Here is an 18362-nt window from a genome sequence, read left to right as displayed (position 1 = left end):
ATCCCAACTACTGCATTCAGCCCAAATTACATTCTGAATTAAACTCTGTAAAAATAAATTAAATCCACCCCATTGAACCACTTGTGTGAAAATCCATTGTTTCACCTTTCTTGTGGCCAGGCCTTTCCTCAAACCTGTGTCTTTGGCTCTGCCTTGGAAAAAACTCACTGTTGGTGGCCGTGTGGGGCAAGCCCAGCTCTAGAGCTTCTCAGATGGGTCACTCTTACCCGCCTTCCCCCTGTGCCTAAGACCTGCATCCGTGTTGGGGCCAACCCACTTCCTGTGCTCTAGGGGAAGGGAGAGCAGAGATTTTTTGTTTTGTTTTGTCTTTTTTAATTAATTAAGCCAATGGACCCAACCTGTTAAAGACTTATGAGTCTGTTCTTTTTCTTCATAGTTAGAAACCAAGAAGGAATATTGAGTATAAAGGCAAAGCAAGTCCACATAGATTCATTTAAGGGGTGCATATCATACCCAGATTCTTCTTGGGGCCAACTCCTTTTCTTCTTGGAGGATGGGACGGCCATCCTCCATGCCCATGGGGACCCCAGAGCTGTGGAGAGGGAGGTGTTCAGCCCCCTCTTTATCCAACTCGTTAGTAATATAGCAAAGAGTGCTGCCCCAAGGGAGAACCACAGTTTCCTAGTTCTGCCAAAAGGATTCATGGAGTAAAAAAGGTAAATATAATATTTAAGTGGAATAGTGATAGCTTTTTGCAAATATAAAAACAATCTTCAGAATGAAATATAACTTCCTTCCATAGCTTGGGTCTGTGTGGTTCTTTACTATAAGCATGATCTATATTCCTTCCTCGCATCATATACCCAGTCCAGAACCTAAAATAACCCACGTTGATAGGAAATTCAGGGCAGACACAGACCAAAGAGACTTTACTTTCATTGTGAAGAGCTTACGTTTGACAAGACTTGCCTCATAAACCCTACAAGGTGAATGAAAGGGATTTTGAGAAATATACTCTTCTTTCCTAAAATAACCCAGTATTTTTGTATGTATCAGGGGAGCTGGTGCCACGAATTATTAACTGTCAACATGCTTGTCAATTAATCATCTGATTGACTGTATATAGGCTGCCAACACCCACTCTTATCTGCCAAAGCAAACTTATCAAAGGTAATATATTTTTAAGTAGCCCTACATCAAAGTCTGTTGAACTGCCATAAAGTAAATGTGTTTCAAGCCTATATTAACAGAACATGTTATACTGCACTATGGGTTCCTCCTTGTACTACCAGAAGTTTAAATAAAGTTCCATCAATCCATTCAGACAGTTTTATGAAATGTAATTAAAGATGCATTGCACACGCAAAGGAGCAAACAGTTAATTCACTCGGGACTCTAATTCAGTTTTATGGAGGACCCTGGATGCTGCTGGCTTGATTACACTCATGGACTTCAGAAGGTAACTTTACCATAGTCTGAGGGCCTTGCATCAGGTGACTGAAGAAGTTGACCACCCTGGTAGTCTGGGTTCCAAATGCTGTAATTTCAGACATCCTTGAAGTCTGGCACCCAAGGCAAGGGTCTGACCGGAAAGCAACAATTCTAAGGACTGAGGTAATGCCCCTAGACAAACCAGACGGGCCTGAAGCGACGGACGCAGAACAGAACGGAAGCAGAAGGAGAAAGAAGGGAGGATGTGGTGAATGTGATCCTTGCCCTGGGAGCCAAACTCTCCCGCCCCTCCTGGTTGGGCTGGAGACCTGACACCTCAGTTGACTCGCCCTGTGACCTGGCTTTACAGGCTCATTTCTTCATCTACCAGGCAGTAATAACAATGCTAACCAACTAATCCTGCCATCTGTAAGACATGAGCAAACCTGCCTTTTCTAAACCATCTTTGGAGCCATCTGGGGGGACTGAAGTCATAATCCCTCTGTCATCTTTGTTTTTGGTGTTCAGTTCTGCTGTCTCCGCATGCTAAGATTCTGATTAAGAAAAGAACTCAGGACCATTTCCCCCTCCTAGATCTGTGCTTTGATCCTTAGAGAGAGATAAAAACAGCTGTCAAACTCCACTAGAATTGACTTCCTTCTTTGAAGAATTCCGTGTCTTTCAAAGTGAAAAGACTTTAAAACATTTTGCTGGCAATCGCAACTACATATGTCAAACATACCAAACAGGGGAAAAGCAAATTAAGCTTCTGAATCTCCCATTTATTCCCACATTGAGTTGTAAGTGATCTGTCAGTCAGCTGGTAGGAATGACTGGCATGTCTTCAGAATAGCAGGTTTTACTGGGATAAGACTAGAGTTAATCATAATTATTTTTTTGTAACACTCTACTTTTTCAAAATACAATTATCTACATTGTTTCATTAGATCTTTGGGGGAAAAAATCCTAGGAGATGAACAAAGTCAGTATTTTTTCACTGCCTTTTACAAATGGAGTAAAAGAGAGGCTGAGAGATGTCAGATGTTTTCCTCCAAAGACACATTGTCAGCCTGTGGCAAAGAAAGTCCCCTATTCTCTGGCCAGAGAGAATTGCAACATTGCAACAATGTTCAGATTATTCTGGGGAACAGTCTAGGAAAACCACAAACTTCTCTGGAAGAAATTCTGTTTTCTCCAACTTTTACAGAAAGGAAATTATGTTTCATATCCAGCCAAGTCTAGCTATAGCGCTAGCCATTCCTATTAAACTAACTTAGATGGAAACTCAAAATTTCCAAGAAAATTTTAAAAAATAATAATCCCCTCTACGCACCTCAACCACATAAAACTCTCCCTGGCATTAAGGGAAAAAAAGCATTTTCAAAAAATATTTGTTGCTCATTGCCATGACCCCCAGAGTGGGCTTCCAGGTGAAGCCTTCTGGCAGGAGCAGACAAAGCCTTACTCTGGAGACACCTCTTCTACTTTATTGTCAGTGTCCCAGAGCAGTAAAAAACTGCTGGATGAGACAAAAAGGAAATACAGCCCCTGAGAAACAAATTGCCTTCATGAAAATTATTTATCTGGCTTTTTTTTTTTTTTTTCTCCTTTGGAAGGGGAAAGGATTGGCTATGTTTACAAAACCTGGTGATATGTTAAAGCTTTGGTTCAGTTAACAGCTTCTGACAACAGCCCACAGAGGTGCTGAATCACTTTCTGGATGTAAAAATTCTCAAGGAGAACCCAAGGTGACGCTAATAATAGCCGTCAACCCACAGAGAGGTAATTATACAGCTGTGATTAAAGCAAAACAAAACCTTCAAATGTTATAACTTTTTTCACTGGAACACCAGGTGGTAGGATACAGAGAAACCATAATGCCCTCTGAGTAAGCCCCAGTGACGATACAGACCAAACTGGGCCCCCTGAATGGTCCCTGACTCAGAAATGCCCACCTGATGAGCGATCTGTACACACAGTGATGCTGCCCTGCCAGCCTGTGCGGGGACTCCTGAAGCCCTGCTGAGAACAGGCAGTCAGGACGCTGCTTCTGCAACCTGTCTGATCCTGGGCAGATCAGACTCCCAGGTCCCTCAATCCAGGGACAGGTCTATAGCTGAGAATAAAAATCTGATTTTTAACAAGCACCTTGCTTCCTGTCTTCCTCCCTTCTCCAGTCTCCATGCCTCTTCCCAAACAAAGGTTTCATCAACTGCATTTGAGAAATACTGACTTAGGGATGCTCATTCCCAAGTGTGGACTAGTCTGGGACCCTAACAACCACTCAGAGCACTGAAGCTGTGGCTCAGGTGCTTCAGAGTGTGTAAGGATAACCGAGGTTTCTGATTCAGTTGGCCTGGAGTATGACCCAAGGGTCCCCCCTTTAACAAGCATTAGAGATACTGCTGTTGCCAGCAGGCCATGGTCCACATGGTGTCTACACCTTCCCCAGGCCAACAGCCTCCAATAATGATGGCATACCTGAAACCTTCCCCTTTTCCCAATCTTCTGCCTGCCCTTGAACCTCTGCCAAAGCACAAGATCTTGCCAAAACACTGCCTGGCTATAGCAAGCTCTGAATAAAGAGTCTTTGTACTTCTCATTTGGTTGGTCTTCATTGATTTCCACACATCCTATCCCACACGCACAAGATTGATAAGGGAAGATCAGAGAGGTTGACAAGTGGCTCCAAGGCCACGCACCGGAAGCAACAGTGCCTGAACTTGAGTCTAGCCTGACTCCAGTACCTGGCCTCCATCAGTCTCGATCCCCAGCCAGGACACCCCAGGGCTGCCAGGTGGGGATAGCTGACAGGCCAGACGCCCACAGGGCCAAAGCCATTGCTGCTTTCTACTCCTCTGATTTTACTGTGATTTCAGAATTTGGTCACCCATTAGAATCACTTGAGAAAAGAGAAGACAGAAAAGAAATGGGAAAAGAAACTGTGAGATACACACACACACACACACACACACACACCCCGGAATACCATTTAGTCATGAGAAAGAAGGAAACCCTGCCATCTGCAACAACTTGAATGAAACTTCAGGGCATTATGCAAAGTGAAATGTCAGATAGAGAAAGATAAATACTCCATGATTTCACTTACATGTGGAACCAAAAAAGGTGAATTCAAAAAACAGACAGTAGAATGGTGGTTACCAGGGGCTGAGGAGGTAGGGGGCAGGGGCAGGGGGCTGTGCTATGGGGAGATATTAATCAAATTGTATAAATTTCTAGTTACAAGGCTAATAAATTCTGGGAATCTAACATACAACATGGCTATTATTGCTAATTATTCTGTGTTATATAGATGACTGTTACCAAGAGAGTAAATATTAAATGTTCTCAACACACAAAAACAGTAGTGATTATGTGACCGGATGGAGGTTTTAGTTAATGCTATGGTGGTAATCATTTTGCAATATATAAATGTATCAAACAATACGTTGTGAAACCAAGACTAGTCATCAGTTAGACCCATTAAATTATAACTTGCTTAATAAATAATAACTGTAACCTGGCTTTACGGACTAAGCTCACTTCAATTGTTTTTACAAAAACTTGTGTGTCTTCCAAGCATTATGTATTATTGTTTGCCCAAGCTGTTTTTCAGGAACTTGGAGTCAGCTGTTGCCCAGCTCAAGCCAGTTAAGACTGGTTGGGACCACCCATCCTCCAAATGGGCATGTGTAAATGTCATGACCTCTTGATGTCACAGGGCCAAAAACTACACTCTCAGAACATGCTAAGGCCATCGTCTTTTGAACATGTGTCCCACTCCAGTATTCCTGCCTGGAAAATCCCATAGACGGAAGAGCCTGGTAGGCTGCAGTCCATGGGGTCGCTAAGAGTCGGACACGACTGAGCGACTTCACTTTCATTTTTCACTTTCATGCATTGGAGAAGGAAATGGCAACCCACTCCAGTGTTCTTGCCTGGAGAATCCCAGGGGCAGGAGAGCCTGGTGGGCTGCCGTCTCAGGGGTGGCACAGAGTTGGACACGACTGAAGCGACTTAGCAGCAGCAGCAGCAGCCCATGAAGAAGCATGTAGCTTAGCTGAACCTGCACAGAGCAACAGTCTTGTATCTCCAGTCTCCAATCACCCTTCCCCACACTCCCCATGCCTCAGACCATCACCACCCCCACCACCCTCCCGCCCACCCCTCTCACTTCTGTATCCTGCAAACATGTATACCTGGGGCAGATTCATTTCAATATTTGGCAAAACCAATACAATATTGTAAAGTTTAAAAATAAAATAAAATTTTAAAAAAAATAAAAATTTTTTAAAAATAAAAGTTCAAAAAATAAATAAATAAATAAATAAAAACAGAAAAAGCAGCTGCCTTGGCCCTACCCCATATGGATTGAATCAAAACCCCCAGGGGCGGGCCCAAACCTCAGCATTTTTTCAGATCTCACTGGATGATTCTGAAGTGTAATCAGAATGGAGAAACATTTCTTCACTCAGGAGACGAGAAATGAAGCAGGGAAGAGAGAATAAGAGAAGTGGAGCCTGTAAGAAAATGTCAAAAACTCCCAAGCAAGGAAGACAAGCCTTTGTTCCTTGATTCTGACACTGGAGAAAGAGAAAGACAGACAGACAGAGAGGGAAAAGCTCTTCCATTGCTCAAGGCTGTGTTCCCACCCCAAGGGCATCTTGTAAGCAGAGCTCCTGGCTGCACACAACCAAGCAAAGAATGGAGTGGGCTCTGCTCAAACCCGCCGTGTTTTCAGGACAGTCTTCATTCCCAATAAGCCTCATTCTTCCAGGCACTCCTGACAGGCCCAGGTTACAAATAAACTGTCTTCCCTTGGCTTTAAAAGTAATGATTCAGGAACTTTTTTTTTTTAATTGGATTATAGTTGCTCTACCACGTTTCGCCAGCCTCCGCTGTGCAATGAAGTGAGTCAGCTGTATATGTACATAGGCCCCTCCCTCTTGGATCTCCCTCCCACCCTGCTCCATCCCATCTCACCAGGTCATCACAGAGCTGGGCTCCCTGTGCTGTCCAACAGGTTCCCACTAGCTGGGTGCTTTACACATGGCAGTACACCAATCACAATCTCCTGGCTTATTTCCACCCCACTGCCCCACCCTGTGTCCACACATCCATTCCCTACATCCGCCTCTCTATTCTTGCAAATAGGATCATCTCTACCATTTTCCTAGGTTCCACATAATTTCCTGAGGCACCCAGAAGCATCTAGCCCCTCCCCACTGATTTGTGCCAGGAGTGTCACCCGCAGAGCCCAGCTGCCCAGAGACTAGATTAAATCCTAAGATAGTGAAGGAAAAAAAAAAACCCACACATAAAGATTTATTCTTTGCTTTTCAGATGTTTTCAGTTAAACACCCAACTATGAGGATGGGTACAAAGTATAGGAGATGGAAAGCTTCCGGTTTGAAGACAGAAGGCAGAACAAGTGCAGGAAGACAGGGCAATGTCTCTGAGTTTAACTTCTGCCTTCAAAATCCCTCAGCTCCTACAGTTCTATCGGGCTTCCCAGGTGGCGCTAGTGGTAAGGAACCCACCTGCCAATGCTGGAGACTTAATAGGCTCGGGTTCCATCCCTGGGTCAGGAAGGTCTTCTTGAGGAGGGCAGGGCAACCTACTCCAGTATTCTTGCCTGGGAAATCCCATGAGCAGAGGAGCCTGGCAGGCTAGGGCTACAGTTCATGGGGTCACAAAGAGTCGGACACAACTGAAGCAACCTAGCACGCATGTTTATAGTTATAAAAAAAATCTGAAATGTTCTGACAGGCTCTAGGAACTTTTTTTTTCTTAAAAAAAATTTTAGCTCCTCAACCAGGGATTGAATCCTCACCCCGTGCATGGGAAGGTGAAGTCTTAACCACTGGATGCCAAGGAAGTCCCTAAGGCTCTAGGATCTGGACCAGCAGAAAAAGTCAGTCTCCCAACCAAACCGAAAAAGCCTACTTAGAGTCCAAGCAGACTCAATTAATTAAATTGTGTAAAATCAGCCTCTTGGGTATCTTTCATGGGTTCACCAGCTAGCAGGTCTTTAACCTCAGGCAATCAGAATCAACTGGAAAAGGCAATGGCACCCCACTCCAGTACTGTTGCCTGGAAAATCCCATGGACAGAGGAGCCTGGTGGGCTGCAGTCCATGGGGTCGCTAAGAGTCGGACATGACTGAGTGACTTCACTTTCACTTTTCACTTTCATGTATTGGAGAAGGAAATGGCAACCCACTCCAGTGTTCTTGCCTGGAGAATCCCAGGGATGGGGGAGCCTGGTGGGCTGCCATCTGTGAGGTCGCACAGAGTCGGACACGACTGAAGCGACTTAGCAGCAGCAGCAGCAGCAGTCAGAATCAACAAAGGGCGAGGTGGTGCAGGGGGAAGCCCCAGCAAAGGTCACAAGGAGGTGAGAAGCCGCTCAGGCTGGGACTGGAATTACCCACACACTTAAGCCGCCTATTAAAAGCCCAAGTCCCAGGATGACTGCACCATGGCTAGCCTCACCCCAGGGCATTTATGCCAAGGGGAGGGGAGAGCCTAGTTATGCAGTGGCAACACCACATAATGAAAAAGAGGCTTCCCCAGATGGGGGCATCCAGGGGTTTGGAAATAATTGAGTTGGTTCAAAGCTTCCCAGCCTGCTCTGGGCTATACTCTCAGGAGGGGCTCAGAACACTGAAGTGGACCTGATGCTGAACCTGGGGGTGGGTGACAGTGGAGAGGGGTCCACTGGTGGGCCTGCCAGAAAACTTGCTGGTCTGAAGCTGGGCCTCGGGGACTTGCCTTCAGATCTGCCCCAGAGGTGCTATGGCTCCTTGGTTGGCACTGGGATGTTGCCCCTTCAGCCTTCACTGTACCATGTGTTAGAGGTTATGATCTGAGCTCTAATTCTTCCTGGTCATACTGTCGTCAACCTGTCACTGGCCCTAGGCAAGACAGAGCCACGCTCACTGTGTCCAGAACCCCAGCCTGAGACATTGTTCCCCTCTCACTGCCAGGACCCCGTCTCCCATTCTCTCATCGCTCCATCAGTGGCTCCACCTTTGTGTTCTGGGCCAGCCCACACCCAACACACCTCTCCAACTCCATGATCTGACCCAGCCAGATTAACCTGTGTGGTTTCAGAGCTCCCACAAGACATCTGCACATCTGGAGCTTTATTCTTCATCCAGTCCTTTAAGTTTCAAGGGTGAGGGCTCCTCTGGTGGCTCAGTGGTAAAGAATCTACCTGCCAATGCAGGAGACATGGATTTGATCCCTGATCCAGGAAGATCCCACATATTGAATGACAACTAAACCCGTGTGCCACCTACTGAGCCTGTGCTCTAGAGCCCAAGAGCCACAACTACTGCACCCGAGTGCCACAACTACTGAAGCCCGCGTGCCCTAGGGTCCGTACTCCACAACGGGAGAAGCCACTGCAATGAGAAGCCCCTGCAGCACAACTGGAGGGCACCCCTGCTCGCCGCAACTAGAGAAAACCCTGTGCAGCAACAAAGCCCAAGCACAGCCAAAAATAAATAAGTGAATAGAGTTTAAAAAAAGTTTCAAGTGTGAAACATAAGCTAGTCCTCTTCAGAAACTAGCCAGAAAGTCACCTTCCAGAGAAGGCTTTTAGTAATGCCAATGTCAGTATCAAACTCTCCTTGCCTTTAGATCCTTTAAAAGGTTCCCACAAATAAAATAAAATAAAATAAAAGGTTCCCACAGGACCAGCAGATGCCGCACTGAAGATATTGTAAAGCAGGAGCAGGATGCTCCCAGAGATGCTTGCGTTCACCCCACATCAGGCTTATGACGCTGGATTTGAGTGACCAGCTCAGGGTCTCTGGGTGCAGCAGGGCTTCTCCAGCTTTTCACAGACAGGAGCTATGCTGCAACATGGTCTGCCACATGAGGGGTCTGTGCCACACTTTTTCTCCCTAGTTCTTTGTCTCGGTAGCATCAGCAACTGGTTTTACTATTGCCATGTTTTGTTTTCTTTCTTGGATTCTTTGTGTGTCAGTCAGTTCAGTCACTCAGTCATGTTCAACTCTTTGCGACCCCATGGACAGCAAGCACGCCAGGCTTCCCCATCCATCACCAACTCCCAGAGCTTGCTCAAAATCATGTCCATCGAGTCGGTGATGCCATCCAACCATCTCATCTTCTGTTGTCCCCTTCTCCTCCTGCCTTCAATCTTTCCCAGCATCAGGTACACATCCTTTATGTGTACAATACTATATTTTGACTTCTCTATACATTACAATGAATTTACCACCAAAGGTTTTCATCACCTTACGATTAATCCTCTTACCCCTTTTTGCCCATCCCCGCTACAACCCTTCTTCTATGGTAACTAGTACTCCGTTTTCTGTAACTATTTGCTTCTGTTTAGTTTGTTCGTTTGTTTGTTTTGCTTTTGTTCTTTCATATTCCACAGATGAGTGAAATCTTAAGGTATTTGTCTTTCTCCACTTGATTTATTTCACTTATCGTAATACCTCCAAGTTTCACCCATGTTGTTGCAGGATTTCATCTTTTTTATGGTTTAGTATTACAGTGTGTGTGTGTGTGTGTGTGCAGGTGCACACATACGTTACACGTGTGGGCAGCGCGTGTGCTGCATCATCTTTATCCATTCACCCAAAATTGGGCACTTAGGGTGTTTCCATATCGCGTTCTGTTTTCTTTGGCACAAACCTAACTATTGAAAAATTCTCGGAGGTAAGAAAAAAATACAAGATAATAAAACCTTAGAAAAATAAGCAATTCTTTTATTTCTACTTCAAAATATATTATATACATCTGGAACTCTAAGGGAAAATAGACCAGGAGATTATTCCATCATAAAAAATAAAATAAGATAAAAATAACAGTCGCCCATCCCAGATCCACCTTTAACCCAGAAGAAAGGGGCCTGAGCTGCCAGTTGTCCGGCTGTTGGATGCCTTCCCCCTGTCGATGACCTCGGGGCTTCCTCACAGGGATTCTGTGTCTAAGAGCTCCTGGAGCATTTTGAGGACTTGCTTTGGCTGGCCGGCAGCCAAGTCCTGCAGCCGGGAGCCCATCTGCTCCTGAAGGCTCCTGCACAGCCGGCAGACGGCCCTGCGGACATTCCCCCTGTGCCCGGGCAGGACGCCGTTCCCCATCATGCTGTTCAGGAAGTACCAGAGGACTGGAAGGACGTGGCGCTCCACAGCCTGAGGCTTTCGGGGGTAAACCGAGGCCACCATCACTGTCATACAGAAAAGAGGGACAGTTACTTGAATCAGGCACTCTCTCCCTCTCTCACCGCCTTCTCTTGGAAGGGGACACCAACTCTGTCCTCCAAAAGGCAGGCAACCCAGGGGGCCGACTGCCTGGGTCATTAGACACATGACCTAGGGCTCACAACTTGCTTTAGGACCCATGGAAATATTTTAAATTCTTTTAAAATCAGAAGGAAAAAAAAGTATGAAGTTGTCTAACCTGCTCTATATTTGAGTTCATATCAACCAATCATAAAATATAATTTTAAACTTTGGGTTTGTTGGTTTATGGAGGAGGGGGTATGCAAAGGCAAAAGTGCTCAGAGCCTGTGACAGAGTAATTGGTCCCTGAAGCCCAGGGCAAAGGGAAGACGCAGGCACATCTGGACTGCAATCCTCTCTGTTATTTACTAGCCGTGTGAGCTTGAGAAAGCCACCCAACCTGTCTGAGCCTATCCCCTAACCTGTAAAGTGAGGAAAAGAATTCTGAACCAAAGTCTTGAGATTGTTAGATAATAGATGCAGGTGAATTGCCTGTGCGGGTATGCACATGACGGAGAAGCTAGCCCTAGAAGTGCTTTAATCTGCATTACCACCTAGGAGAACTCACACAGAGAAAACTTGTTCTAGGAAGAAAGATCAGGATTCTCTCAAATGAAGCATTCTGGAAAATAAAACTGCCAGCAGGAGATAAGACCATCATGGCCTCCCTGGTGTCTCAATGCCAAATCTCATGACAAGCCCAGTAGTAACTCAGGAGGCACAAACGTGCTTTGTAAACCATCAAGCTCTGCATGGATCCTCATTCAGAGTCGTTCATTCCAATGATGAACCCTCCAAATCTGGTTACCCCAGGCCCCCTGCCTTCTCTAAACCCTGGAAAACTCAGAGACAGGCTAAAACCTGCCAGCAAGCCCTCCATCACACAGAAAGTGCCAGGGCTGCCCCCAATGTCAAGGCCATGTCAAGGGGTACCCCACGCCGCTTCAGACAGGTTGCTAGAGCCCTCAGCTTTGGTCGCATCAACTAAAGTGCGTTCGTGCTAACAATGCTTGCTTGACAATCAGCACACTCTGCGTGTCATTCTGCCAAAGGATAAGTGTTGGTGAAGGCAAAGACTGCTGAGAGAAGCACTTGATTTATTTATGGGCAAAGAAACTGGAAGCTTTCCTGAGCTGAGACACACCCTGGAAACTAGCACTGCCTGAGCCTGAGCCCGGGGCTCAGAGGTTTCTATCGTGACTCCATTTCACTCTCACCTGAGAGGCAGGACAGTCGTCTGTTTCACAGAGAAGGAAACCAACACTCAGGGGTCAAGGAGATGGCCCAAGACCCCACAGCTAACAAGGGCAGAAGGCAGAAGCCAAGCCTGCCTTGACTCCCAAGCCCACCCTCTTCCCACTGCTCGCTGCCCCAGATTTCTAGGAGTACCACATTTCAGGGGCTGGTCTGGAGTTTTATTTTTTAGAGAGACCCCCAATTTGTCCTTCCTTCATCAACTCAACTTCATCCAATCCCCCAGGATACTTTGCAGCATGTGCCCCTGTGATTTCAGAGCCAGCCTGGGACAGTGGTGAACCAGCGAGAATGGCCTGGCCCCCCTCAGCTCAGCCTGAGGCCTTCCCTGTGCCATCTTCCATGGAATGTGTATCTTGACTTTCTGGCCATACCCTCAGGGTTCCTGTACCCCACACTGCGGGCCTCTTGGGGCATGCCCAGTAACACAGTTCAGTTCAGTCGCTCAGTCGTGTCCAATTCTTTGCGACCCCATGGACTGCAAGCACACCAGGCCTCCCTGTCCATCACCAACTCCCGGAGTTTACTCAAACTCATGCCCATTGAGTCGGTGATGCCATCCAACCATCTCATCCTCTGTCATCCCCTTCTCCTCCTCAATCTCCTCCTCCTGCCTTCAATCTTTCCCAGCATCAGGGTCTTTTCCAATGAGTCCGCTCTTCACATCAAGTGGCCAAAGTATTGGAGTTTCAGCTTCAACATCAGTCCTTCCAATGAACATTCAGGACTGATTTCCTTTAGGATTGACTGGTTGGATCTCCTTGCAGTCCAAGGGACTCTCAAGAGTCTTCTCCAACACCACAGTTCAAAAGCATCAATTCTTTGGCACTCAGCTTTCTTTATAGTCCAACTCTCACATCCATACATGACTACTGAAAAAAACATAGCCTTGACTATACGGACCTTTGTTGGCAAAGTAATGTCTGTTTTTTAATATGCTATCTAGGTTGGTCATAACTTTTCTTCCAAGGAGGAAGCATCTTTTTATTTCATGGCTGCAATCACCATCTGCAGTGATTTTGGAGCCCAAAAAAATAAAGTCTAACACTGTTTCCACTGTTTATCCAACTGTTTGCCATGAAGTGATGGGACCGGATGCCATGATCTTAGTTTTCTGAATGTTGGGCTTTAAGCCAACTTTTTCACTCTCCTCTTTCACTTTCATCAAGAGGCTCTTTAGTTCTTCGCTTTCTGCCATAAGGGTGGTGTCATCTGCATATCTGAGGTTATTGATATTTCTCCCAGCAATCTTGATTCCAGCTTGTGTTTCTTCCAGTCCAGCGTTTCTCATGATGTACTCTGCATAGAAGTTAAATAAGCACTGTGACAATATACAGCCTTAACCTACTCCTTTTCTATTTGGAACCAGTCTGTTGTTCCATGTCCAGTTCTAACTGTTGCTTCCTGACCTGTATACAGGTTTCTCAAGAAGCAGGTCAAGTGGTCTGGTATTTCCATCTCTTGAAGAATCTTCCACAGTTTATTGTGATCCACACAGTCAAAGGCTTTGGCATAGTCGATAAAACAGAAATAGATGTTTTTCTGGAACTCTCTTCCTTTTTCCATGATCCAGCGGATGTTGGCAATTTGAGCTCTACCTTTTCTAAAACCAGCTTGAACATCTGGAAGTTCATGGTTCACATATTGTTGAAGCCTGGCTTGGAGAATTTTGAGCATTACTTTGCTAGCGTGTGAGATGAGTGCAATTGTGTGGTAGTTTGAGCATTCTTTGGCATTGCCTTTCTTAGGGATTGGAACGAAAACTGACTCTGGAAAATTCCAAAGTCAAAGAGGTCCTCATTCCTGGGAAGGCAGGACTGCACCAAAGGAGCCAACTCAGCCACATTGACGTCATAACATGGGAACCAAGAAGTGAGAGTTATGTTACCTGTGCTGGAAACAGGCTGAGAAGGAAGGGCACAGTTAACCATGAAGCCACCTGGTCAGGCCCAAGGGTGGTGGGAGGGTAGGAGGAGCAAAGGGAGATGCGCAGAGCAAGGGGAGGTGGGAGGAATGCAAGTGGTGGAGGAGGAACAAGGGAGGGGAGGGGCAAGGGGAGGGAAAGGGGTAAGGGACTGGGTGGGGGGGAGCAAGGGGGAGGAGTCAGGGGCAGCCAGAGGGAAGGGAAAGAAAACGAATCATCCGATTAACCCTCCATACTAGACAGCATATTAAACAACAGAGACATTGCTTTGCCAATAGAGGTCCATATAGTCAAAGCTATGGTTTTTCCAGTAGTCACATATGGATGTGAGAGTCGGACCATAAAGAAGGCTGAGTGCTGAAGAACTGATGCTTTTGAAGTGTCATGCTGGAGAAGGCTCTTGAGAGTCCCTTGGACAGCAAGAAGGTCAAACCAGTCAAGCCTAAAGGCAATCAACCCTGAATATTCATTGGAAGGACTACTGCTAAAGCTGAAGCTCCAATACTTTGGCCCCCTGATATGAAGAACTGACTCTTTGGAGAAGACCCTTATGCTGGGAAAGATTGAAGGCAGAAGGAGAAGGGAGTGACAGAGGACAAGATGGTTGGATGGCATCACTGACTCAATGAACACGAGCAAACTCCAGGAAATGGCGAAGGACAGGGAAGCCTGGCATGCTGCAGTCCATGGGGTCGCAAAGAGTCAGACCCGACTGAGCTACTGAACAACAACAAATAACTCAAAGGTTTCCTAAATCTCCACTGAATCTCTCCTGTGAACATGGAGGTGAAAACTATCCCAGGCAGCTGAGCCCAGGCTCCCTGACCCCACCAAAGGGTAAAGGGCTCACCTCCCCCTAATCTGTCACACCTCAGCCACTCCTCCCCCCAAGACGCCTCTCCCCTGGACTCTCCCCTCTGGCAGTGAGACATCTACACCCTGGCCCCAGAAAGCTCAGTTCCACTCTCAGTCCACATTCACCTGCCTGAGGGGAGCTGGGTGTCCCCCCAGCTGACAGTCCCAGCATCATGAGGAAAATGCCATTAAAGTCGAGCTTAAAAGGCAGCTAAAGTAATTAACAGAAGATTTACTCCCGTGTTAAGCTGTGCTATTATTAGTCCATGCCTTGTGACAATTGAAGTTTTCTTCCCTGTTCCTGGCTGACACAGAGTTAATAGAAGAACTACGTAGAAACTCTTGTTTTTGAGCTCAATTGGAAATAGATGGATAATATTTACAGTAAATGGATATCCACTCACCTCTGGGGCCCATAAAGTACCTATACAATCAGAGAATGCTGATTTTGAGTAACAGGAAAGGGTTCATCGTCTGATACCCAAGGTGCTACATGACCCCATTCTCACTTCAGGGCACCCCAACCTGGCCCTGAAGCTGCATCGTAGCCCCCAGCCCAATCTCACTCAGGCCATCTGTTCAGAGCAGGCCTGGCACCTGGACCGGAAGTAAGGGGCCACTCCAGGGGCCCTGGGAGGATTGAACCAGGGTGCAGAGGTAAGACCAGGAGCAAGAGATGAGGGTGGGCAGAGGAGCGGGAATGATGCCCTCAGGCAGGCAACACATACTGAGCACCTCTGGAATTATTTTTTAAGAGCAGATTATTGAAAGTCCCCTCGTGGTCCAGGAACTAAGACTCCATACTCCCAAGGCAGGGGGCCCAGGTTCAATCTCTGGTCAGGGAACTAGATCCTACATGCCACAACTATAGATCCCGCATGCAGCAACTAAAAAAGAAAAAATCCTGCCGGTCACAGGAAGATCGAAGATCCTTCATGCCGAAGCTAAGACCTAACATAGCTAAATAAATAAATAATACATTTTTTTAAACAAGCAGCTTATCACATTTTTTAAATGGTCTATAGGATTATTTGATGGTTTTTTTTGTCTAAGTGGGTGGCTCAACTACATGCCAGGAGAGAAGAAGAGAGATGGGCTGGAAGGCTGGGACTCACTGGCCAGACGTTCCATGACATCAAGCATAGCACGGCCACTCAGGAAGCGCACCCGCCCAGCAAACACTTGTAGAAGGCCAAGGTTGTCTGGAAGAGAAGGAGAGTGTCAGCAGTCATGATGCCGTGGCCTGAGCAGAGGCACCAGTTGTTCAGGGCAAGGTACCCGCCGCACCTTCATAGGGAAGAGCCCCTTTGGGAAGCTGGATTAATTTTTTCAGGTTACAATGGTGCCTGGAAAAATAGTGAATGTACATGGAGTGTTTGAGGAACAGTGAGTGGCCTATGACAGCTAGACTGGCACCCACATTGGCCCCATTTACTCCCAGAAGATCTGGTTCATATTGTCTATATTTCTTCAAAACTGCTGTGAGCTTTAGAGAAAAATAAGTAGATAGATATAGATGACTGATGATAGATGCATGATTGGTAAATGAGAGAGAAAGCAACATAGCTAAATAATTGAGAGGTAGATCAGTATTATAGATGATAGATATAGATAATAGGTAGATGATAGACAAAGCATATGATAGATATAGATGATATTAAGAGAAAACAGATAGATGAATGATATAGAGAGAAAGATGGATGAATGGATACAGATGTGGATATAGAGATATAGTTTTAGTGGAAACTGAGGCACTGAGCCATAATCATAACTAGGATCAGAATTCAGAAAACATGTATCTCCTCAAAGCCTGAACTTGGGCTCTAACCAATAGAACATACCCACAGCTGGCTGGTCAATTATTTCCACACTGAACATTTACTGATATCCACTACGTAACAGGCATGGAGCTAAGAACTAAATGAAACCTGGTCCTCCTCCTGCTCCTCTTTTCCTTCAAGAGACTCCTTTGACAAAGAGACGGACACTCAATCATGAACTCTTACAGAGAGGGGGAGGCTCCATGCTCATGTAAGCAGGAGCCTGAGGGTTCTGGAGCTACGGTGACCAACATGTCTCCATCTGCCCAGGACCTTCCCCATTTTAGCACTGAAAGCCCTGCATCCCTGGGAAACCATGATGGTCGGTCACCCTATCTGGAGCAGAAGCCCTGGCTGGTTCTGGTAGGATCAGAGGAGGGAATGTGCAGGTTGGGGATGGTGAGGGGCACAAGTGATCTCTCGGTAGTTTATAACCTTCCTGCACCCCTATACTCAGCAGCCCAGTCTTACCCATGGGTGAAGCCTGGGGCCGGAGCTCTTCTCCCTTTTAAAGGAGTGTTTATTAGAGATGGACCACTAATGATAAAGCCCCAGAAAATGGGCTGGGGGATGTTCTGGGGATAAAGAGACTCACTGATCTTCTTTGATTGTACTTCTAAAGTAAACTCCAGCCAGATCCCACAGCTACTGATTTCAGAAGCTGCTCCCTCTTCCCCATTCTAGCTGACACCTCCTGGTTTCCCAAACTACTACACTTGAAGTCCTGTATCCTTCACCAAAGATCTGCAAGATGAAGCCAGTGGCCCTTTACCTGAGAAAGGGGTGCTAACCCAGACAATACACAAGGCAGGAATGGACTCCTTTTACTCCTGGATTGCCCCTTCAAGATCTGAGGAGGTGCCCAGCACACATAGCTCTCAGTATCTGCAATCACTGCAGGCACAGCAGAATTCCATGGGAGGTGAGCAAGGACCAAAATGCATTTTTCAGGGATGTGGCTCTGGGAGGTGAGGTGCACCCAGCAAGGGTGTCCTGTTTCAGGAGCTGACCATCTCAAGGCCAGATTTCTCTGCAGGAGACAGAGATGAGCAACCTGCCTAAGGAAGTTTTTCCAGGCGTGTTCCACCTTCTCTGAGTTCCTTCCATGCCTCAGCACCGAGCCTCAGCATCCCCAGAGATGGGCAATCAAAGCTTTGTTTTTCCCTTCAGGCAGCCATTCTAGCTAAGAGCTAACTTATGCTTCCCTTGCTTCCCTGCTGAGACCTGTAAGAAACACAGAGGGGAAAATGTATACATGTACATCCTGTGCATCTCTGCAACTTGCAAAAGTTCCAGAGTAAAATAATTTGTTCGGAAAGATAAAAGAGATACCAGGTTCTAGAATATTTCAGTTAGCAAGAAGTGGTCTCAGGGTGTCCTGGTAAAGCTATAAATGTGTAAGAATAGATTTTTATATCAACATCACCTGCATTATTGTTTCCAGGTACTTCTGGTTGTCACCCCACCCATGGCTAATGATAGCCATGAGCTCACCTCTGTGAACAAGGACTTCTTCCCCTTGCTCTCCCCCATCAACACTCAGTTCAGAACATTCTCTGGGTGCCGCTAGACCTCCCCACCCCTGGCCACTGATATGACCTGCCAGAGCCCAAGAGAAGTGGAGATCTTGGGGAATACTTGAAAATGCACAGCCAGGGGACATCTGTGCCAGCCCATGCTCCCATGGTGCCTGACACACAACAGATGCCCAATAAATGCTTATGGACAGCAAGGCAATGCTAAAGCAGACACACTAAGTTGGCCTAAACTGGTCTATGCACCCCCAGATAACACCCCAAGTAGTTGCCTTTCTGCCTCTGACTACTTCCATAGTGACAGCTCACCGTTTGTGTCA

General features: G+C 46.4%; 1 protein-coding gene across 1 annotated transcript in view; it reads right to left on the bottom strand.

Moving 5' to 3' along the window:
* Positions 1-10117: 10117 nt before the first annotated feature.
* TOGARAM2 (TOG array regulator of axonemal microtubules 2) overlaps positions 10118-18362 on the bottom strand; it is a 59114-nt gene continuing 50869 nt past the window's right edge. The window contains exons 19-20 of the mRNA XM_086326142.1: positions 15803-15889; positions 10118-10599 (exon numbers count right to left, since the gene is read on the bottom strand). Coding sequence (XP_086182268.1) covers positions 10343-10599; positions 15803-15889 — 344 coding nt within the window. The 3' untranslated portion in view covers positions 10118-10342. The remainder of the gene's footprint in view (positions 10600-15802; positions 15890-18362) is intronic.

The sequence above is a fragment of the Bos grunniens genome, chromosome 11, assembly GCF_055505025.1.
Source record: "Bos grunniens cultivar Pamir isolate PY7600 chromosome 11, Bosgru_T2T1.0, whole genome shotgun sequence".
NCBI classification, from domain to species: Eukaryota; Metazoa; Chordata; class Mammalia; order Artiodactyla; family Bovidae; genus Bos; species Bos grunniens.
The sequence above is the reverse complement of the archived record's forward strand: the minus strand, read 5'-3'. Positions and strand labels throughout refer to the sequence as shown.